General features: G+C 34.9%; 1 protein-coding gene across 2 annotated transcripts in view; it reads right to left on the reverse strand.

Moving 5' to 3' along the window:
• The window catches only part of rho-5 (rhomboid-5), a 579,824-nt gene that overhangs the window by 18,690 nt on the left and 535,462 nt on the right, over positions 1–25,672 (reverse strand). Inside the window, exons 7-11 of one of the 2 annotated variants that reach the window (XM_069829535.1) lie at positions 16,311–16,498; positions 15,455–15,604; positions 12,881–13,064; positions 11,273–11,347; positions 8,868–9,031 (exon numbers count right to left, since the gene is read on the reverse strand). In XM_069829535.1, coding sequence (XP_069685636.1) covers positions 8,868–9,031; positions 11,273–11,347; positions 12,881–13,064; positions 15,455–15,604; positions 16,311–16,498 — 761 coding nt within the window. The remainder of the gene's footprint in view (positions 1–8,867; positions 9,032–11,272; positions 11,348–12,880; positions 13,065–15,454; positions 15,605–16,310; positions 16,499–25,672) is intronic. The other variant, XM_069829536.1, reaches the window with a different exon arrangement.

Raw genomic sequence — 25,672 nt, forward strand, 5'->3', positions numbered from 1 at the left:
GCAAAATCGACTCTCCATCCTTTAAATTTGCTCCAAAAAAGAATTATCAAAATTTGTCTATATAAACCTTTTGATTAGCCAACAAAATTAATTTTTCAGGAATTTGGTGTATCAAATCTAGAACAAATTTATAAACAAACATTGCTGATTTACTTCCATAAAAACCACAATAAATTTAAACTTGATCCTCACGAATACCGTACGAGACAAAACTACAGTGTCTTTCTAAATACTCCCAAATGCCACACAACTGCTGGATTAAAACACAGCAGAAATTTTGGACCCAAAATATATAATGCATTAATTAGAGCTTACCTTGAACTAAGTACACTTAACACACATAGATTTAAGAAACAAATCAGATTAATTATTTAATTGTTTAAGCTAATTGAGTTAAAAATTGATACTCTAATATTTTTGTACTTTTGTATTTTCTATTTGTATATAGACCCTATTATTACATGCTGTATGTATTTAACCATTTATTAAAGTTATTGTGCACAATGAAGTCTCTTAATTTTGTGATATATTTTGTATAACTGATCTGAACTGCGCCCGAGCACGAGCTTCTCCTCTTTCGGGCTGCAATGCCTAATGTAGCTCAAGTGTAAAGTATTAAATAAATAAATAAATAAATTCAAATTCAAACAAGTAAGGAAAGATGATGAATCTATTGAAAAGGCTGGAATCATCAAGGGAATAGAGGAAGAGGAAGGTCGAAAGTAACCATGGAGACGAAATTATGAAGGAAGGGGAGACATATAAGAAGGTGAGGAAGCTGGCGCAAAATAGGATCCAATGGAGACACTTCGTGGATGTCGTATGATTCTGCTATGAGATAAAGAACAGGTAAAAGAAGATGGTGATGATGCAAACAAAGTTATGCTGCCCATTTCTTCTTCATCATCGTTTCTGCATCCAATCACTGCTACTCTTCCCATCTTCCCATTTTCCATGCAGAATGGTGCAGTTTGAGGGAACAGACCACATTTCAGATGTTCCTATGTACAGTACAACCTGGCTAGTCTGAACTCTGCTAATCCAGATTGCCGGATAATTTGAACATGAAAGTATTTGAACTGAAATTCATTCAATTTAATACTACAATATTTAGAAACATAAAATGTACAACTTACTTCGTCTTTACTGAATGAACTGCTAAAGACAAAAGAAACTAATTTCATAGAAAAAGGAAAAACCCAAACTGAAGAATAGCTAACAATTAATTGATTAACTAGTGGACTTACTCGTGTTAATTATGTAAGATTTGTCCGGCTTACAGCTGTTTCAGTGCTTCACGCACCATCCTCAGAGCCTACTAGATCACGGCGTCATTTCGAACTTCTCTGCCTGTTATGTGGCCGTGTTTGATTGTTGAAAGGTGTTGAAGAGCGGAGTCAAATAGTGTGTGTGTACTGAAATTGATCTGTGTGTTGAGAATTTGATCGGGGTGTGTTTTAGTGTGTTTGTATATTTCGTATTGTTCTAGTGTGTTGAGTTTTTGGTTCTTGGGTTGTATGTGTAGGATTTCCATGTCCGTATTTATGTTATTGTATGTATGGTTAGCATTGGTTATGTGATCGGCGTATGTAGATGTATTGTGTCCTCTGGTTATTGCTTTAATGTGTTCTTTGTAGCGTGTTTGGAATGATCTGCCTGTCTGTCCTATGTAGAACTTACTATTACATGTGAGTTTGTAAACACCTGTGTGGTCGTATTTATTTGTTTGTGTTTTTTGTGTGTTGAGATGTCTTTGTAGTGTGTTTTCTGTTCTGTATGTTATGTTGTATTTCTGCTTTCTGAATGAAGATGCGATCTTATGTGTGCTTTTGTTTTCATATGTTAGTGTGATGTATTTCTTGTGTTTGTGTTGTGTTTTGCGTGTTTTTGTTTTGTCTTTCTTATGATGTTGTCTATTATGTTTGGATTGTATCCGTTTTTTTGTGCTATGCATTTGATTATGTTCACTTCTTCATTGTAGTGTTAATCAATTAATTATATTCAAGTGTTAAAAGTAGTGTACGCAAGATTCAAAATGGATTATCAATAGCTAACAGATCTCCTTTGTGCCTCTAGAAGGAAGTAAACCTGCACTGCCACGAGATGCCAATGGAATCTTGGGAAAAACACTTTTCCCTTCTCCTCAACAGAGGTAACCTAACCACTGCATGCCAAATCGAAGAGGCAGAGTCAGTCATATGATATAGAGCTGATAAAAATAGCAGAAGTAAGACTAGCCATTCTCAAGGCGAAAGACAAGAAAACAACTGCACCAGATAAAATTTGTAATGAAAATCTTAAGGGCACAGCAGATCAATTTGAATCCCTTCTGTACCGATCTATTCAACACATGGAATCGATTTCAATGTGTACCAGCAGGGGCGGATGCAAGGGGGGGGATTGAGGGGATATATCCCCTCCCGAAATTTTGAGAAAAATACGAAACAAGAAACAAAAATAATATTAATTTTAATTCTTGAATGTACATAGGAATTAGAGAGTTTTCCACTTAAATTCTCTTTGCTAAAATGTTGAATTCCAAGAACAGCAGGAAGACAAACACAGCATTCTTACTTCAAGAAAGAGAGTCATGAGGAGTATTTTAGGCTTTTAATTTTCCGTCTCTTCTTAGACTATTTCATTAGTGAGCTCAAGGATAGGTTTTTAAATCATAAGGGAATCCTAAAGTCCATACAAACTTTCCTGCCTAAAAATATAGTGCGAGCATCAGATGAAGATTTAGAAACTGCTGTTGAGGCTATAGTAAATCAGTGGCCCAATGATGTTGATGCATCACCAGAGTCTTTCTTCAATGAATTGAAGATGTGGAGAAGAAATTTCCTTGATCAGAAAAATCTTCACCTAATACCTACTTATTTTATATCATCTTTGAACAGGTGCAATGAAATTATTTTTCCCTGCACTCACAAGGCGCTGAAACTTTTCTGCACGTTGCCTGTAACTACAGCAACACCAGAACGGTCGTTCTCAACTTTGCGGTATTTGAAGACTTACTTGAGGAGCACGATGGGAGCAGACAGATTAAATGGACTGGCCTTGATGTATATACATAAAAATGTAGAGGTAAAAGCTCATGAAGTACTGGATGAAATGTCTAAAAAGCCTCGTCACCTTCTTCTGTAAATGTCATTCTGTTATTGTTTTTGTATTGCAGTCATTATAAATGTTAAAATTAAATAATTATGGTTTATTTAACAATGCTCGCAATTGCCGAAGTTATATCAGCATCGCCGGTGTGCCGGAATTTTTTCCCTCAGGACTTCTTTTACATGCCAGTAAATCGACTGATATGAGGCCTGTCGCATTTAAACACACTTAAATGCCATCGAGTTAGAACCCGCAACTTCGAGCATAGAAGGCTATGCCAACTACGCTACTCAGGCCAACTTGTAAATGTTTGTAACTCGGAAACAAATTGTGAGCATATAAACTTATTTCTCATTACTCCATTTTTACTATCTCCTCAAATCCCTCCCCGAAAAAAAATCCTGCATCCGTCCCTGTGTACCAGTATAGCCTAAGATGTTTTTTTTACTGTATTTATGTTATTCTATTCATATATAGCAACGTATTGTTTTTATCGTGGTTCATTTATTTTTATAGAATACGATATTTATAGGCTATTTATTCCGTAAATTTATATATGAAGTTCGCTATTTTACTATCTCCATTTTGCAAGGTGTCACGATTCTGGAACTTATATTAGTGGTTTATGGGTCACTCTTTGTCAAAACAGCAAAATTAGTTAAACGTTGGTGGCACACACTTGTTTCGTATTTCATTGAAACTTTCCGCAGAAACAATTTAGGTTGCTAAACTTGCATGAAACTCTTAATTTTCACATCGACTACAGTTAAATCAATCTATTAAAATTGCTTTTACTTTAAAAATGAAGGGAATCGTTCAATTAAACTAACATCTCTTGCTAAATTTTCACATAAATCTGGAATGTTAATTTTATATTTAATTATTCAATATAATAAAAAGGAATCAACCTAATTTTGACTTTTAACATTGGATTTAATTAAAATTTCTTAGCCTGAGTCGGTATGGAGAAAAGTAAACGAATATGTTACAGATATTTATCACTATATTTCCTAGGTAATTTTCAATTCTTTTCGGTTCAGAATCGGAGTTATGAGGCTGATGGCACCAACGAAGTCCTACAAAAATTATTTTACCTCTATTCCGTTGATGAAAATATATTAAAACTTGATACTGACCATTCATTTTCTAGGGACAATTCATGTTAGAGTCTTCATCGTCTTTCCACTGAGGTTGTGTTGATGTCTAGGTGCTATTGCAGGAGACTGTATTGTTGATAATATGTCTTCTGCTTTAAGCAACATATATCTTCCTTCTGGAGTCAATGAAGGATGCATGAATTTAATTAAGCATTTATAATTCTCATCATTTTCTTTCAATTACAGCGCCAATTCACCATTTCTTATCATAAGTGCAAACTATATAGGTGTACAGGACAATATTTTGATATGAAAGAGGACGATCTGACGATCTAAAGATAGGCATTTCAAAGAAAGGATTTGAACCAGAAACTCAGGATGCTCTCAGAGTGAGTGGAATGAAACAATATGGAATATGGAGATAGTTTTGGAAACGTTTACTTATTTCTGGTTCATTATTTGACATTTCTTCCTGACTAACAAGAAGCTATTTTACACATGAGATATTTTCCTCAACAAATAATTAAAAAAAAGTCTTGGACAGAAAAAATTTGTTTTTCAAATGGTCTCTGTAGATGGCTTCGATTGCAATTCGTTTGTTGTGCTATCTGCACCAACAAATGGGCTTCTTCCATCACTATTGGCAAAGAAGTGCCATTTTCTTTCTGGGCCAAAATCATTTGTGTGATTAACCAAATTGCCAATTTGTTGTGTTTGTATCGAGATGCAGCACCATCACTGATGTAGAATTTTTCATATTTTTATCAATTGATTTCGTACGTAAAAGATGTAAAATGTGCTTATACATGCCATACCATTACTCACAAAACACAAAAAATACATTTCGTAAAGATGGACTTGTAGGTTAGAACATAAGTTATACCTTGCAATAGAATTCAGAGTACCAGTAACTTGATTGTTGTACCAGTGATATCATTCTATTGCATCTTGAAAATGAACGAATAACTTTCAGCAATATATACACTACAGTATAACCTCTATTATCCGTAGTAATGAAGGGATGGAATCGGATAATCCGTACCATAAAATAATTATTATAAATGCATACTACAGTCTCATAATTTCCTCCGTGGTGTTGTGTTTAACATGCTAGATAGTGAATCAGAAGTTCACTAATCTAATTCTGGTTGTCAATGATGGGTTTATAAGGGTGAAGGAAATTCCTTGCGATGGTTATTTGCGGAAGGATAGGTAGAGGTCTCCTGTTGTAGATCTACATTAGTTACGTTATACACTTTATCCTCACTTTTCATTAAATCGCGCACAGTTCTAACGCCAATCACGTATTCTGATGCGAAATTGGCCGTGGTTCCTCTTTTTCCAAACCTCTCAATTATTTTCATTTTTATTTCGATACTTAGTAAGCACTTTAACACCCGTGGAAGATATCTTACGTAGAAGTTATAAAGTATGGGCATTCGAAAAGTAGGACAAGAACTGAAAGCTACACAGGTTTGCTATATTGTGCGGGAGTTCTTGGGACTATTTCCTTGAATGCAGGCAATGACTATTTTATACGTTGGGAAAAACACCTTCAAGTAACTGTTCCTATTGCTGGCAATAGTACTATGTAAGGGTAAAGGCTTGCAATAAAAAACACTAGAGAAAATAGGTACTAATATAAGGTATAGTACCGGTACTAAGTTTCTTACATGTTTCTTTCGGCAGTAAAAAAAAAAGAAAGAAATAAGTGATAAAAAGAAAGTCGGATAATCCGTCAATCGGTTAATAGGGTGACGGGTAATCGGGGTTCTACTGTATATGTTCATTCCTTTCAAATTCTCTTTGCACTGAGTCAGCAATTAAACTTGATAGTGCTCGTTAAAATTAAGAGAACGTAAGTTTGTCCAACTTCTGTATATCGGGACCAGAACAACTTTCATATTCCTATAGGGAACATGTTTCATTACTCGTGTACCAGCTCATGAGAAATGAAAATACCTTTGTTTCATTCCATCTGAAACACATTATTATGCATTAACCTGTCTAATGGTGATTTCACTAAAGTGTAATACCGAACGCTAAATTACCTATATAAATTTTGAAGAGAGAAAACAAACTACAATTTTGAATTTACATAAAGAAATACAGTATTGGCATCTCTGCCAACTTTAATTAACTTTTTGTTTTGCCAACGTTATATAATTATGACCACAGTGAATTTAACTATCTATTTCAGTAGTTCCACGCATGTATACACAATGTACAGGCATAGCTCCAAGTAACTTACATAATTCAATTAGATTTGCAGATATTCAACTTTTTCTGAATGCTTAGCAAAAATTTCCCTTCACAAAATACATCCACAGTTGGGATGTTATATCTTGAAAAATATTATGAACCTAGTCCAAATATTTTGTATACTGTATATACCCAGATTGTATGTATCTTTCAATGAAATATGAAACTTAACTGCCACATCCCATTTGCTAATTTAGTATGGAGTGACCCTTATAATGAGTTTCTAAGCATGGTCCTCCTTTCTTTTCTTTTTTTAATAACCAGTAGTATGAAAGTTGCAACACTAATTGCTTCTGTGTACATTTGTCCATATATAACAAGGATGACTTGAAACTAGTGACCATTAGTTCTTCAAGAAAGAACTCCTCTGGGTTAGGCAGGACAAATATCCCATCACGTGGTGGTTTATGACATTGATAAGTTTTCTATAGCCCTACCTGAGATAACAGAATGTAGATATGAAATTTTCAACCAAGAACAGAAATAATTATTCGACTGATAACAATTTCTTTAGAGAAATCGTTTTCCTTTTCATACGAACTACAGTACACCATTTCATTTGCAAGTTCATTTTACGCAATAAAAAAATTGTTGAGAATTTTTTTTTCGAAATAGATTGACTACTGGACTGTACCCGAGCACGAGCATATGCTCATTTCAGGTATCCATACATATGTATTCATTTCAAATGTAAATTGTAAATAAATTTGAATTTGAATTTGTAGCAACACTACTGATACACTTTCTCTTTATAGTTAGTGTAGTGAGGAAGTAAAAATATATAAAACTGGTTTCTTTCGAGCATCAAAGACAGCTATGATATACAATCCTTGGGCCCATACCTGTGGAGTAATGGTTAGCGTGTCTAACTGCGAAACCAGGTGGCCCGGGTTCGAATCCCAGTCGGGGCAATTACCTGGTTGAGGTTTTTTCCGGGGTTTTTCCTCAAACCAATAAGAGCAAATGCTGGGTAACTTTCGGTGTTGGACCCCGGACTCATTTCACCGGCATTATCACCTTCATCTTATTCAGACACTAAACAACCTAAGATGTTGATAAAGCGTCGTAAAATAACCTACTAGATAAAAATACAATCCTTGGCTTTATTTTTCTTTCGAAAATTGTATGGATTGTTATCGCTCTTGAAGAATTGCAGAGAGCAACTTCGATTGTTAAAGGAAATTAAAAGTACTTCTTGTATGACTCAAAATCACAAAAATGTTTATTTGAAAAAGAAAGTGTTTAAAATTTCAGTGATAACTTAATGTATTATCGATTTCCGAATAGAGTTCATAATGTTCATACATCCCTATTTGAAGCTGGTTTTTGAAATCATTATCATTTTATCTGATAAAATATTAGGGTGCTATGCACAGAAATTTTGCTAGGCCGCGCTACGAGCGTGCTAAACTAGCCCCGGCTATCAACTGATTACTTGTACAGGATTCATATCATGTCATATCGCTAACACTGGTTTATGAATACGAAAAACAGTTCACTGATCATCCACCAGAAGCCCGCGCTAAGAATGTCTATGAATATGGCCCTTACTGTTTATATAGGTATATTTTTTATGTTTCAACATTACATGGATAGACGTACTGGTACTTATATTTTGTTTATATTTTATACATATCTCACTGTATTTTAAAATTAATTCACACTTACATTAATGGAACTTACTACATTTATTAGAAGAGTGTAAATATTTGCACACAAAAAGTAGTTTACTTCCCATTGTGTTATCATTATACTAAGACAAATAACATAGAATAAACACTATAGTAAAACCACAGTCTAGTATATACAGTCACGAAGCTCAATACGTAGTAAATATGCATCCATAGATAGTTGCTAACCACTAGGATCGCTACTATCACCTCATTATGACAATGCGAAATAGTGCCTGCTCAGTCTATTGTTTCTAGTACCCTCATAAACTCAAGCTTCGTGGCTGTATATACTAGACTGTGGTAAAACTATGAATAACTGAATGACAGAGGAACTAAATTTCCTAGAAAAAAAGAGTAATCTGATATATACATTCCTTATCTCTCAAAAATATAAATCTACAATCAAATTCTTGCTTATGTGTTTGTTAATTACAATTATAGCTTGTTTATGTTATAAATCACAGTTAAAAAGCAGTTAATATTTCTGCCTAATAAACAGAGTTGAAGCTCTGCTACCGGTACTAAATCAGTCATAATCAGCTGATATTTCAACTATGATACTTTCTCGTTAATTATCTATACCGGTATAATCTTTAGCAGAATTAGTGCTCGATTATCATATTAATGAACCATCATACTTATTTTAACTCAGATATGATAATTTATATTCAGTACAAGCATAACTTCTTCAAAATCTCATGCAAAGTAAGACAAGGAAATGAAACTTACTGAGCAATCGGCCTGGGAGGACTGCACACAGCCCGAATCGTCGTTACGAATGCAGCATGCCGTTTCACGTTCTTTTTCCCTTCCTTTTTCTATTTCTTTTATGATCTTTGCATCCTTCCGCATGCACGGTGCGAATTTTGCCCCAAGATGTATTAAGTCCGCCTGTTTAAGAAGAGAAATAAAAGTAAATAATCCATTTTAGTAATTATGGATGAATAACTGTTTACTTATTCTTCTTACAATTTATAAGAAACTATTTATAGATCACTATACGGGGTGTTTAAAAAATACGGGGCATAATTTCAGATATTTCCCACATGTAGACAATCAAAATAGTTCATTACAACATGTGTCCGGAAATGCTTTATTTCCGAGTTATGGCCTTCACAACATTGAAATTCACCGGAACGTTTTTCTTTCCGCAGGTCGTTGCCGTCAAAGGCACTCTGACAGTTCATTCCGAGGCAAAGGTTACATTCAGTGTTGTGTAGGGGTTAGACTGTGCGACATGTATTCAAATCAAGAGCTGGCAGAGATACACTTCATGTATGGTAAGGCGGACGGCAATGCTGCGCTGGATCGTTGTTTGTACCAGGAGAGGTACCCACAGCGACAATGTCCAGATCGGAAGACATTTGTACGTCTCCATTACTGTCTGTGCGAGTATGGAAAATTTAACTCTCCTGGTTTGGGAAGGGGACGACCAAGATCTACAACTCCAGAAGTACGGGAGGAGATTCTGGAGGCTGTGAACATGACTCGGTCTATCAGCACACGAAGGGTAGCGTTGCAAGTCAATGTTCCTCATACGACTGTCTGGAGACTGTTGAAAGAGTATCAATTGTATCCTTATCATTTGCAACGTGTACAGGCCCTGTCACGAGCAGATTACCCTGCACGAGTTAGGTTCTGTCAGTGGTTCTTGCAGCAGTGTGGTGTAAATCCGAACTTTCCTGCCTTTGTATTATTTACAGATGAAGCATAGTTCACACGAGATGGCATAACAAATTTCCAATTTGTGAAGGCCATAACTCGGAAATGAAGTATTTCCGGACACATGTTGTAATAAACTATTTTGATTGTCTACATGTGGGAAATACATACCTGAAATTATGCCCCGTATTTTTTAAACACCCTGTATAATCTAATTTATAAGACAGCCATTCCAAAATATTATACAGTGAAATCTGTTCAAGACGGAAGTGACATGGTACTAATTTTTTTTCTATTGTGGACAGGTTTCCGTATTATTCAGGTGATACATTAAAATGGAATATTTTATCATTCGTATACACGAGAAAGAAAATGACATGCCGTAAACTGCAAGAAGTACAAAATATTCTGTTTAATACTAATCACGTTAAATCAGCTTTCTGTCGCTTATTCCGTTGGTGGATCAACTTGATTAAAATCTCATTTTCTGTATAAATGTTATCGTAACTCATTCATCAGTCATTAAACACTGCTAAAGTTTACTAATCTTATTCAATTTAATATCTAATACTATATTATAATACTGTTCTGTATATCACTGCACATTATTAATTACCGTAATTGGACTAGGAGCCATCCATTAGAAGCCTTGAATTCTGGTTTATTTAATTTCTTTCCCAGTTCAATAGCTTGCTTTGTAGAATAGATCCTGAAATTGGCATGTTCTTTGAAAGGTCATGAAGAACCCACTCCCACAACGGTATATTTATTTCCACATAAACAGTTGTTTTCTGGTTTCTTTTATGTAACCAATATTGGCCCCAAGCCACTCGTTATCATCTTTATCTTTAAAGTGTCACACCTGAGTTTTCCACAACTAAACTTCAATATTATTTCACAACTTCGTTTCTAATTTTCCTTTAACTCGATAACTTTTACCTCATCACTTATTGTTAATGCCACATTTTATGCAACTTTTTTTTACTAGGAAATCACTACACTTGCACTATGTCTAGCTACGACAGTATACGGGTGTGAAGCATTGCAAATCTTTGAAGGGACTCGTCTGCCTAGTCAACAGGGTAATAAAATTTATGACCTACAGGCCAACACACCCTTGTACCCTATAAAATTGTGCAAAGAGAGCTTGTTTTTGTCTTAGTGACCTACATATTTCGTATATTCCTTGAAATTACACGCTGTTTAAAAATATACCTACAAAATATAGTGTGTCCAAAATATTATTTCAGTTTTGAACAGTAGCAGGCAGTTTCCGTTTCCGCATTGGACAGTTTCCGTTTTATTCAGGAAAAATTACACACAATACATACGAGTTTCGCCGGGACCAATAAATTGTTCCGAAACAGACAGTATTCCGGATTATTCAGGTTCCGATTTGAACAGGTTTCACTGTACATTCTATCCTCTTAAAAGTTTCAAATACCGCTACCATTATTAGATAGCACTTACAGCTCTTGGTCCAATCCAAAAGTTTGCTGGCTCCTGGTAATCTACTTGCTGAAGGGAAAGGCTCGTAACTAGTACCTGCAACATAAATAATGAAAACATAATTATATTTATTTAAAACTGACCTAAGAACTAAGGAAGGTACTAGTGAAGTGCTTTGTGTGAAGTGTGGCATTGTATGGGGCAGAAACATGGTCATTACGACGAAGTAAAGAGAAGTGACTAGAAGGATTTGAAATGTGGATATGGAGAAGAATGGACCTTGTGAAATGGACATACAGAATAAGAAATGAAGTTGTGCTAGAAAGAGTGGGTGAAGAAAGAATAATGCTAAAACTGATCAGGAAGAGAAGAAGAAATTGGTTGAGTCACTGGTGAGAAGAAACTACCTACTGAAGGATGCACTGGAAGGAATGGTAAACGGGAGAAGAGTTCGGGACAGATGAAGATATCAGATGACATTAAGATATATGGATCATGTGAGGAGACAAAGAGAAAGCAGAAAAAAGGAAAGACTGGAGAAAGCTGGGTTTGCAATGAAAGACTTGCCCTTGGACAGAACACTAAATGAATGAATGAATGAATGAATGGTGACATGTCAAAGAAACTTCGACAGTGTGTTGAGAGTGCATTGTACAGATCTTATATATCTTATCTCTGTCTCTGTGCAACATCACATTTATGGTGGGGAGGCAAGGAGATGGCAGAAAGGTTGTAATGATTTTTAATACGCTGATGCCCAAGTAGCAAGACAAGACACTTGAAATTTTAACAGCCACTGATTGGCAGAGATAAAATGTAAAATTTTTATTTATATAGCTTAGCCGCACGAAAATAATCAATTTTGAATTAGTTTTATCAATAACGGCTAAAGAAAAATGTGCTAGAAGTGTACTGTTTAAGCAGTGAGTTGAAGGACACGCAACTTTAACAAATGATGGTGTCCCAATATTCTTATGTATAGCAGAAAAACCATCGATAGTAATAAATTGCTTATTGCTTAACATAAAATAGTTTTTTTTTTTATTTTAGCAGTGTATATTTTGTTATTTTTTGCATTTATCCTGGTTTTAAGTGCATGTATATTTTTCCATTTTTTGGTGCTTATGAATCCATCCCTTACTCATAAGTTAGTGCCTCTGTAAATGCAGAAGCATAGAGGAAGAAAGAAGTAGTTATGGCCCCGCGTGTAGAATAGTATTTGTACCTGATCGACAAAATTACCGATAGGAGGTTCTTGCGGTAGTTACCTATTTGGTCCCAGTTTCGACTCTGAAAAATACGGTCACCTTAAAAACACGCCATGTATCGAAGTCGTATGATAAAGTTTCCGATGAAAGCCACTTATCACAATCCGTTAACACACTCTAATCAATCAGGCGTCTTTTGAAGGACGGACAGACAGACAGACTGACTGACTGAATTGCGGACCGTCATTAATAGATACTTTTCATACCATTGGATGTTCGAATGCTCAAAATAAATAACTAAAATGTTTTTGTAACAGTCAGTACATGTGTGTAAGAGACTTCAGGTACAAAACAGACATCTGCAGGGGACCCATGTACCAAGAAATCGTTTGCGAACAGTACAAACTGATTTTTAACTCACCTGTCCAGATCGATGGTTGAGGTCAATGCCGACAGGTCCTAGTCCATAGCATGCCAGTGATATGATGAGAATGAGGACTTGCACTGTAGTAACCCAATACGTGAAGAATGGGCGATGGTCCTCGATGTCGTCCAGTTGTTCTTTGACAGCTTTCCTATTCGCTACAGAACCCTTCATCGATCGTCTGGAAGGAAACAAGACTAAGTTTAAGCACAGCGAAATACTCCCTATCTTAGAATATCATATTATGCCTTCTTAATAGCTTATTTTTGTATGGGATTCGTATTTGGGGTAATAGTTCTGGTATATCAAAATTACTTATCTTGCAAAAAAAGGCCTTACATATCATTACGGCTGCCCCTTTTAATGCTCACTGCAGACCTTTATTTAAACAAGAGAAAATACCGACTGTAGTGAATCTTTATATATTTGAATGTTTACTATAGTAGTGGACGAGATGTACATAATTATAATACCAGGTCCAGTTATCTTCTACTTGAACCAGCAGTTAGATTGAATAAATCAAAGTGTTGGTTTGATTTAATGTCTCTAAAATTATTCAACAAACTATATTATGAGGCTCATAGTATTACTTTACCTAGATTTAGAAACGTTTTATGGAAATTGCTTATTGGTAATCCTTTTTATAATGTAAGTGAATATTTTGAACAAGCACGAACCCTTCACTTCTAATTTTAATTTCAATTTTATTTTTAATCTGTACTTGTGTTTTGTATTGACTGACTATGCCCATAGCATTTGTTTTACGTTTATGGCTGTAATTAAATTAAATTAAATTCTATCCTTGAAACATTAATATTTCTCAAGAAGAGTGTTGTAGGCAGGATTTCTTTCTGGAGGGGATTTTAACCAGATTTTTCTGCATCATCATAAAATTAGTGGAATATATTAACTATATGTATAATACATCTTGATTACACAACTTTTAACACTATATCACTTTGGAAAACGTATTGTATGTCTTTCACGTGTTAAATTTTATGTTAACAAGGTGTTAACAAGGTAACACGTGAAAGACATACAATACATTTTCCAAAGTATATGTATACGTTCTTATACTGAGTTGTTCTATTAACAGAGTGTATGAAGAAGAATATTGTTAGTATAAAAAAATAATAATCCCCTTTTTATGAAGGTGAAGTAAATAATGGAATCAATATCTGAATATTAGGGCCTAGACTGAAATAAAATAACGATTATGAATGGATTCCAAAGAGGAAAAGAAAGAAACAGCATGGTCACAACATATAATTAGAACAATGAGAGAAAGGGGATTGGAAGATAGGGTGTGGCGGCAAGGGAGAAGAGAGAAGAATGGAGAAAAGCTATAGAATTAGATTAGATTAGATTAGATTAGATTAGATCTATATTAGCCGAATCCTGAAAATAGGCATAAAAAAGTGATTTAACACATTATTTCCATTTGTATTTAACAGTATGACATTATAAAACATATGTTAATGAAATACGTATTAGAGTTATTAGTTTTCATTACATTATTACTTTCGGAAAATTATAAAATAAATATTGCTTTTGCCGAGTTTGTTTCTATTATTTTAAAATAAAAAAAACTAACCTTTATATACAAAATCGTTTATTACATCTTATGTAAGTGGTGTGGGGTGAGTTAGTTAAGGGTACAGTTTCAGTAAATCCAACAGACTCGTATTTTAATTATTAAGTTCCCTGGACTCGAACTTAATGTCCAGTTTGCAGATGAATGTGCAATGTGCTGTACAAAAAAAAAAAAATGGATAAAAAATAATCACGCAAGATTTGTAATGAATTTATCAGGGGATTTGTCGAAAGTATGTACTTATTGATTAAGATTTCTTACCAAGAGATTTTGGTGTGGTAAATCTCTGCTAGCTAATAAAGTGAACTAACTTTCTAGTAAATCAGAATGGCAAAAAGCCTGCATTGTAACATGGCAACTTAAACTAAATGATTATGTAAATTTATAATGTCTTAGCAGTGTATTAAAGTTAAGAAATGTTCCCCTGAAAAATTTAAGAGAAGTTAATGTTATATCCGTGGAGCCTTCAAATTTTAGAAAATTTTGTACTAAAAAAAAAATAAAAAGATTACAATTATTACGAAACACTCTCCAATTTCCATCACGAATCACCGGATTGAATTAGCTTGCATCTGCGATTCCGAATGCAGTAACTATACAAGACCAGAACCTCTTCATTGCTAGACATCTTGTCACTAGATAAAAGCCGACTGCTGTACACTTCGAGAACGAAAACGCGGGCGTAGTGGTTTCATAGCTGCAAGGAATAGGCATGACACTACTGTGACGAATCTATGAAACGACGCCTCGTGGACGAATGGCCCAAGACTCTACCTATATACTCGGATTAATGGCAGTAGGGATGTCAATTTTACCTTCTTCACCACCAAGGAAATGCCCTATGTTAGAGGCTGAGTAAATTCAAGGGCCATAGTGCAGATGGGAGGATCAGATCAATGGAGAAAATTCATGACCTCATCGGGAATTGAACCTTAACCGTGATGCTACCACGTGCCCCCATTTGGTACTTAACTCACCCGAAAAAGCGCCCCACAACTCCCATTCCATACTGACGCCTGTTGGAATTGTCGAACACTCTGTCCAACACTCGACTCCAGATGCGGGAGCAGCCAACATCTGGCCCCGAATCACTGGACTCCAGCGGTGTTCTTCGCCAGCTTGATGGTCTGTGAAACGAAGCAGAGCAATTCAATACCCAATAATCATGTTATACCAATGAGAGTTCACCACTAGGTAATAATATAGTGCTGATTTAATAATAATAATAATAATAATAATAATAATAATAATAATAATAATAATAATAATAATAATAATAATAATAATAATAAATAGAGCTAGGAAGTTGATACCAAAAGTGTTAAGTTGTGTGCACTTGGATTATATCTCTACCGAGTGAAAAGTAATAGAGCGTCTCTCGGTGTCAGTGAAGCAGAATGACTAACATGTACAACTGAGTGGTAACCAAACACGTGCTCCAATCGTCCACATTTTGACTGTTTGAATGGGGGACTATTTTTAAACGGGTCAAAGAGCATATAAAGGATTATTATTATGGACCAAATTTTCATTTACTATTGTACCATCTTGCAAATATTGTTGAGTTATGTAAAACTCTTCTGCACTATTTATAAATCTATTATTATGACATGATTGTATAATTTTATCTGAAAAATTAATATGAATTGTAAATTGCTCACTACAAGCTGTATTCGCTCTCATTTTTTAATGGAAAAAGGCATGCACAATTGAATGCGTTTCGTTCAATGTTGCATGCATTGGTTGAATGCGTAAAGTTGAAAGAAAATTTGAACCGTGTAGATGCACATTTAGAACCTCTTCTCAACTTAGAAACTGGAATAATAAACCCACCTGGAGTACTGCAGCTCGCTAATGTGAGCTGTTTGGTCTCTGGCGTGCACAAAGCCAGAATCAGCTGCTACCACAGTCACGTGTTCCACAGAAGAGTCCACAGCGTCCCCGTATTCCATCATGGACTGAACCACAGATCGAGTTGCGACAGGAGCTACAGCTGGGCCAGATGGTTTTGTGAAGAAAACCTGCAATCACAAATTTAAATTATGTTACGTAACTGTTCACTTATTTTCACTTTCCTATTATTTTAAGTAAAACAAAAAAGTACTTTTGACATTTAAATTTTTGGATGTGGCAAAGTTGACTAACCTAACTCCATTATTATTACTAGTTACGTGTCTCTTTTCCAATAGTCGGTTACGTGAAATAATGCAACGGAAATCAGATATCAGTTCTGTGTATGATGTGCAAGGATATCAAATTTTAAACCCATCCTACACTAAGGTGACAAGATTCCCAAAATAAAAAAAAAAAAAAAACGAGACACTTATTAAAGTTGACATGAATCAACATTTTATCAAAACATTCATTATTACTTGAGTTTATATAATGTCAGTGAGCAATAAGGTCCAGTTTTATTTATTTTAAAGTAATAAATACTACACTGTTTACAATATCAGGCTATAGGCCTAATAATTATACATAATAGAGTAGCATGGATTCTTGGCTTAAGTCATTGTTGACCATTTTTTTATATTGCAACTAATCTGGATTGATTAGGTTAACTTATCTGTTTAAAAATGCTTCAGGTTAATTGGATCTTACATTATATCCATATCTGAACTTCTTTCATAACAAAATTTTTTGCTTCATATTAGCCTATCTTTCAACTATTTTAACATTCTTCATGAAGATGAACTGTACAACTACTTATACTTATTTCATCAACATCATCATCTTCCTAACAAGTATTAGGCCAAGTGGCCTGTTACGGTCTCAAACTAGAATTTTCAGTCCATCTCTTCTTTGGACGACCTAGAGATCTTTTGCCATATACTTATTTTGAAGTAATAAATACTATATGTTTACAATAACTAGGCTGTAGGCCTAATAATTATACATAATATATTAGCATGGATACTTGGATTGTCATTGTTAACCTTTTTTTTATATTGCAACTAATCTGGATTGATTAGGTTAACTTATCTGTTTAAAAATGCTTCAGGTTAATTGGATCTTACATTATATCCATATCTGAACTTCTTTCATAACAAAATTTTTTGCTTCATATTAGCCTATCTTTCAACTATTTTAACATTCTTCATGAAGATGAACTGTACAACTACTTATACTTATTTCATCAACATCATCATCTTCCTAACAAGTATTAGGCCAAGTGGCCTGTTACGGTCTCAAACTAGAATTTTCAGTCCATCTCTTCTTTGGACGACCTAGAGATCTTTTGCCATATACTTATTTTGAAGTAATAAATACTATATGTTTACAATAACTAGGCTGTAGGCCTAATAATTATACATAATAGATTAGCATGGATACTTGGATTGTCATTGTTAACCATTTTTTTTATATTGCAACTATTCTGCATTAATTAGGGTAACTTATCTGTTTAAAAATACTTCAGGTTAATTGGACCTTACATTATATCCATATCTGAACCAGTTTCATAACAAAATTTTTTGCCTCGTATTAGCCTACCTTTTAACTATTTTAACATTCTCCATGAAGATGAACTGTACAATCAGCATCATATTTCTTTGATGAGTGAATTTGCTTTAGAAGTGTTGGCCTTTCCTTCAGGAAACTATAGAATTCCATGCAAGACACATCTTTAAAATTACATTTTGTGATTAACAGGCCTTTATTGAATTCATTGCGGTGACATCTGATAGAAACAATATAGAATTAATCAATGTTTTACGTGATTGTTAAATAAAATAAAAGAAAAAGAAATGTTTCAACAATAATTTAGAGAAACGGGACATTTGGCGTCCCGAACATACTTTTCTCGAGAAAGGGGACAAGAGACTGAAAAAAGGGACAATCCCGTTAAAAATGGGATGCTGATCGCTCTATCTTACACTATTCGCTTATTTTTTTCATTCATTTGGAGCAACGATAAGTGGTAAGTGAACAACACAAGCAATAGGAAGTTTATATCCATTGTTGCCGTAAAGCAATTCCTATTGTATATATAGTCCCGTCGCTCTAATTTCCGGCAGCCAATCACGTTGCAGGTCAGCTACATTTAAACGTGTGCGTCTTGTGATTCGCTGATGAAGACGTTTTGCATTTCCTAAGGCTGGGTAAATACTTAATATAATCGCCCGCCATTTCGGCTCTTTCGTTGGCGTTCCAGAAAGCACACGAGGACATTATTTCCAGCTCAATTATTTGCTGAATTATAGTGCGTTTGATTTATTATCATAGGAGCAATTAGATCCCTCGTCTGGTAGCTCGGCAACGAAAGAGCAAGTAGTAAGGTCTAGGCCGACTTATTTTTATTTTGAACTAACCGAATATATTATTATAAATCTAAAGAATTTAGTCTCATTTGCTATATTTTTTTCTTGTAATTGATACGAACAGTTCATCCTTCACTACAGAATGTTAACAAAGGTACAAACAGTATTCTTTAAGGCTGTTATGATTAGGTATAAGATTGCATATTTTCATCTTTCTATAAAAACAGTTCATTATTTTTTTCGCTGATATCTCTTTGAATTCTATTTTAACTTGAAGGAAACAACGCCCATGAATAATCACCCTAAGGTGCCACCAATTCCTTTTATTCTAATTATAATATAAGAAAGCAGTCTTTGATTAATTACAACTGAACCGAAGGATCAGGTCGGATAGGAAAAGAGAGCGACAGAGATGGAGATAGAGACGAACAATTTCGTTAGAAGCGTTTTAAAATAATGAAAACATCCGAGAGCGGCGGCGTGGCGTAACCTGAGAAACAGAACCCCTAAAACATCCCCAGCCACCATAGTCAATTTGTTCCTTCTCGACTCCAACCCACACTCCCGTTCCACATGCCTTAACTTTGCGCTCCACAATGGTGGTGCCCTGTATAAAGTGGGTCCTGGCTTCACGTACAAGACAACGGCTTTTTAACATACAACTACAAATATAGTCGTAACCAAACCAATTAAAGAGCGATTAACTTTAAAGGGCGAAAAAAATTCACAGCATGTCTTCCTCTGAGAAGAAAATAAAGCTGAGAGTTTCGAGTACATACATACATACATTTTTTTATTTTAGTAGGTTATGTTACGACGCTTTATCAACAGCTTAGGTTATTTAGCGTCTGAATGAGATAAAGGTGATAATGCCGGTGAAATGAGTCCGGGGTCCAACACCGAAAGTTACCCAGCATTTGCTCATATTGGGTTGAGGGAAAACCCCGGAAAAAACCTCAACCAGGTAACTTGCACCGACCGGGAATCGAACCCGGGTCACCTAGTTTCGCGGCTAGACGCGCTAACCGTTACTCCACAGGTGTGGACTACATACATACATACATACATACGTTCTACCCATGGGCAGGTCTTTCACTGCAAACCCAACATTCTCCAATCTTTCCTATTTTTTGCTTTCCTCTTAGTCTCCGCATATGATCTACATATCTTAATGTCGTCTATTATCTGATATCTTCTTCTGCCCCGAACTCTTCTCTCGTTCACCATTCCTTCCAGTGCATCCTTCAGTAGGCAGTTTCTTCTCAGCCAGTGACCCAACCAATTCCTTTTTCTCTTCCTGATCAGTTTTAGCATAATTTTTTCTTCACCCATTCTTTCCAACACAGCTTAAGGGGACACTCAACTATATTTTGGAACTTTTTTCCTATTTGACAATCTTTTTCAAATTTGGAGAAAAAGTTTAATATACACATGGAAAGTAACATGCAAAATCTCAGCTCATTAGATCCATTACTTTTCAAAATAAAAAATATTTCAATTTTTAATCAATCATTAATTGAAATATCACTTTTAATTATCATTTTTTATTTTTTGGCTTTGTGCATTTGACTGTGACTTCTCAATGAATAGGGGAAGAATTCTGCGTATTGATTTAGTTCTGTCACGTAAATTAGTGTAGAAATTTAATTTTTCATTTCTATGACACTTTTTCTGCAATTTTTAAGTTGAGTGTCCCCTTAATTTTTTCTTATTGTGTCTAGTAATAGGTTTAAAATTCGTAGAACTCTGTTCCTGATAGAAGGGCTTCAGACAAAATTTATCGACCATTTATTTCCAGTATTGAATTTTGACGTTGAATAACCTTGCACTTGAAAACATCGTTAAATGAACTACTACCCAGTAGGGGGAACCAAACGTCCATATTTAGCAGGACATGTCTGTATTTTGAAGGTCTGTCCTGCCGTCCGTATTTATTTTTAAAGATTTGTTAAAAGTCCGTATTTTTATGGAAAAGTCCCAATTATCTCATTTTCAATAATTACATTAAAAATAATTCTGAACTGCCGCATAAAACTTTAGTTTTTCGTCCATATTATTTTATCCAGAGACTGAACTCACTTCAACGGTACAATAGTGCTTCAAGTATTAGTATCGCTGGTCAATGTTCTCTTTGGAGTACAAGCCACGATAGATCATGCTTAGTTCATAAAATCGATCGATCGGCGTGCATAAACAGTAGGATGTTCTGCGGCATCATCAGTAATACGAGGTTGAGCCCATTTCAGTTTTTTTTTCCCATCTGAAAATCAGCACCAGTAAAAACTGCAAACATGCGAAATTATTCCTCAGAGTGTAGTGAAAGCCATTGTTTCAGTCATTATTTCAACAAATATATTGTGAGTGAAGTAGTTTTTGTAATTAAGCCTATACATGTAAAATTTGGTAAAAAAATAGATTGGCATTTATCATGTATGTTTCTGTATAAAGAGCTGACACTAATTGTATTTTTTTGTTTTGAGTGTATTTTAATGATTTTATTTTATTATACAGTTATACAATTATTTAATATATGCCTACGCAGATTAACGAGTAATATTTGGTGCCATTAAGGCTAATAGTTTTGAAATTATATTTTTAAATATATTCTATATTGACGTCACTAGAAAGGCCCCCCTGCGTCAAAATGTTTAGATCATATTTGCTCAAAAGCTTGAAAATAGTCATGGTAATAAAATTAATTACCGTAGTTTTTTGAGCTCAGTCTAAATAGTGTCTCACAATAAATTTTTTAATTTAATGAATTTACCATTACAGCATATTTTAATCTAAGTGCAATATGAATATGTCCCGAAGGCACTTACTATTAATATTTTGTAATAATGCTAATTAAATTTTATTTATTAACATTTAATTGACCTCTGTTAACAAGTTTCAGATCAATCTGACAATAACTGTTGTGCAAGGAGTTATTTTTATTCAATAAACTACTTAAAATTTTAAAGTCGAGAAAACAGCATTAAAAATATTTCTCTTAAGTCACTCACAAACTGTTTTTTTTGCAGCATTTGATTTCATTTAAAACGGTCTCAAATACAAGGTGGGTCAAAAGTCGCTTTCCCCAATATTCGTTGTTAGGTTTCATACTTGTACACATATACAGATGTCGTAACTTGAACAAATGAATAGCTGGTGTAATAAGTGGTGGATTGACAACCATGTTCGTGCGTCAATTGTTTTTTCGATATAATGTCTTGTTCTTTACTTAACGAGTGGCGAGGAACAAATGCAGATTCTGAGAATTAATTTCCAGAAAAAATAAATGTTGATATGGCAACAGAATGGGGCACACCTCATTTTGGTGTAGGAATGAGGGACTTCTTGAACCAGCAATACGACTTGACGCCATATGATTTTTCGCTGTATGGTATCCTGAAAAATGATTTTTCTTTCTCAGAACCCGCAGGATCTGCATCAGTTGCGACAGTTGATCGAACAGTCATTCGTAAAAATCGATGAAAATCGTGAGTTATGTTCTGTCATGTGTAAATCAGTGTCTAAACGTTGTTAATTGTGCATAGAAAAACACGGTATTTATTTTGAACAAGTCCGCGCCTGTGGAGTAACGGTTAGCGCGTCTGGCCGCGAAACCAGGTGGCCCGGGTTCGATTCCCGGTCGGGGCAGGTTATCTGGTTGAGGTTTTTTTTCGGGGGTTTCCCTCAACCCAATATGAGTAAATGCTGGGTAACTTTCGGTGCTGGACCCCGGTCCCATTTCACCTTCATCTCATTCAGACGCTAAATAACCTAAGCTGTTGATAAAGCGTCGTAAAATAACCTACTCAAATTAAAAAATAATAATAATTTTGAACAAAATCTGTAAAGGAATGTATAAGTAAAATGTAAACTGTATATAATTAAATGTAAGAAAGTGTTTGGGGAAAGCGACTTTTAACCCACCCTGTATAATTACGATCATAAAAACAAGAAAATGTGGATTTTCTTAATTTTTCAGCATTATTTCGTTATAGTGTCGCCTTAAAAGCGGCAAAATATTAGAAACTGGAGCGTTATATCGAGGTTTAATGAGGTTTAATGTATTAAATTGGGAGAAATTCGAGCGTGGAAGAAAAATATAGTGAAGGAAAAGGCAAACTTTGTCATACATACTATCATTGGCTCGAATCCGAGTCGTATCTTTTACGAGACGGGATTCGAACCTAGACTCTTACGAACTTATAATATGTCAGAGAGACGAGGTTGAGAAATAGTGTTGAGATGATGAGAAACTGGTGGAAAGAAATGTGAGTCGTGCAAACAGCGTAATTGTCCAAAAACTCAAAACCGACATTCTAATATTTTTTATCGCCACTGAAAATTAAACAGTAAATAGCTGTATTGCAAGAACGCCTACAGCCGCACAACGTAGTGTAGGCCTATCAGAGCATTCAGAGTTCAGCTTGTGGTAATTACAGTTTCATAGAACCGTGGATGAATTGGCTTCCTGCATGCTTTGCAGCTATTGGATTTCACATGTTGGATATCCATCAGGAGAACTTCAGAGACCACAAAACAGTTCTCACCTCCGGCCAAGTGTTAATTATGCTCGTATTTCTCTCCGGTAGCATAAATTCCTCTAGTGAGAGAGGGGCAGGCGTAACAGATAAAATCTATACAACGACGAGAAGTGAGAAAAGTTGTATCAGGTCTTTCAGCCCCTTTTATCTTGTTCACACGCCAGTTAATTTGACAGTGGCACTTCAAATTCTGTGCACGCATGTGTGTATGCGTGCACGCACATTACGAATATCGTAATAAAACAGAATGCTGAAAGCGGAGTTGATATTTTAAGTGCGTTTGCATGACGTAAACCTCTTCCTCAAAGCCTGGGTGTGTTTTGACTTTTGAAAGAAATCATGGAGGTAAAATGTAAACCAGTGGCGACTCGTGATAGTTTTTGTATGTAGGATATGAGATTGACGACTGATGACCAAGTCAGAAACTAATATTAATAATAATATAATAATAGTAATAATAATAGTATTAATAATATTAATATTAATAATAATATAATAATAATAATAATAATAATACTTACTTACTTACTGGCTTTTAAGGAACCCGGAGGTTCATTGCTGCCCTCACATAAGCCCGCCATTGGTCCCTATCCTGAGATAGATTAATCCATTCTCTATCATCATATCCTACCTCCCTCAAATCCATTTTAATATTATCTTCCCATCTACGTCTCGGCCTCCCTAAAGGTCTTTTTCCCTCCGGCCTCCCAACTAACACTCTATATGCATTTCTGGATTCGCCCATACGTGCTACATGTCCTGCCCATCTCAAACGTCTGGATTTAATGTTCCTAATTACGTCAGGTGAAGAATACAATGCTTGCAGTTCTGTGTTGTGTAACTTTCTCCATTCTCTTGTAACTTCATCCCTCTTAGCCCCAAATATTTTCCTAAGCACCTTATTCTCAAACACCCTTAACCTATGTTCCTCTCTCAAAGCGAGAGTCCAAGTTTCACAACCATAAAGAACAACCGGTAATATAACTGTTTTATAAATTCTAACTTTCAGATTTTTTGACAGCAGACTGGATGATAAAAGCTTTTCAACCGAATAATAACAGGCATTTCCCATATTTATTCTGTGTTTAATTTCCTCCCGAGTGTCATTTATATTTGTTACTGTTGCTCCAAGATATTTGAACTTCTCCACCTCTTCAAAAGATAAATTTCCAATTCTTATATTTCCATTTCGTACAATATTCTCGTCACGAGACATAATCATATACTTTGTCTTTTCGGGATTTACTTCCAAACCTATCTCTTTACTTGCTTCAAGTAAAATTTCCGTGTTTTCCCTAATCGTTTGTGGATTTTCTCCTAACATATTCACGTCATCCGCTTAGACAAGCAGCTGATGTAACCCATTCAATTCCAAACCCTCTCTGTTATCCTGAACTTTCCTAATGGCATACTCTAGAGCGAAGTTAAAAAGTAAAGTGATAGTGCATCTCCTTGCTTTAGCCCACAGAATAATAATAATAATAATAATAATAATAATAATAATAATAATAATAATAACAATAATAATAATAATAATAACAGAGCATGCAAAATCAATACAAGTAGGCCTATGTTAGTCTTTGAATCATCCATCTGGAACTGGCAATTTATTTGTAGTGAAGTTCGATTCTCCTCCAGATTTTAGTTACGAAGATGGCTCCTAAGTCATTGTACTGCTCGATATTTACCGATGCTCCGTCGTACGTTTGCGCAATTAATTTCTTGCTACAGTTAAATTCTTCTAAATGATCAAATACAACTTCAGATGTTCTTTCGGCTGTCCTGTCATCTGAAAGTCCTGTTAATTCTTGTATTTATTATAGCTTATTTTATTTATCTCCGTGTAATTTTGTTTTTTATTCGCACGTTTATTTTATTTTTTATATATTATATCATTTTAAATTATTTATTATTTCGTTTATTCTATTCTTTTAAAATGACCAATGAACTGCATTTAAGAATGTTACAAGGGTACTTAAAAATTCTTATTGTAGTCTCTAATAGGGTCTCCATCACCCAGAAAGAAGGGTCGTAGTATTAGGATACGCGGTCATATCCTTAAACGCTGTTAAACTCAAGCCATACCCCTCCCTCCACACTCTCCCCTGTCAACTAACTTCACCGCTAGAAAAAACAGTTTGCTGTAAGATATTTGGATGGTTCCTCGGAAATTATTTCTGAGCTTTGCAGTGGCGACAACTCACGACAGAAAGTGGAAGATTAAAGGAAATTATTACGTCGGGACGCATTGAAAATCAAAATCTGTAATTAAAATGTTTTCTATCCTCAGAGGCACGAAATTAAATTGTAGGATCATCCTCATATACTTTATGGAGGAATCGCCACTGATGTAAACGTATTTTATTTAGGTAAATAATATAATGTTCTAACGAGGTAAGAG

This window comes from Periplaneta americana, chromosome 6 (assembly GCF_040183065.1).
Source record: "Periplaneta americana isolate PAMFEO1 chromosome 6, P.americana_PAMFEO1_priV1, whole genome shotgun sequence".
NCBI lineage: Eukaryota > Metazoa > Arthropoda > Insecta > Blattodea > Blattidae > Periplaneta > Periplaneta americana.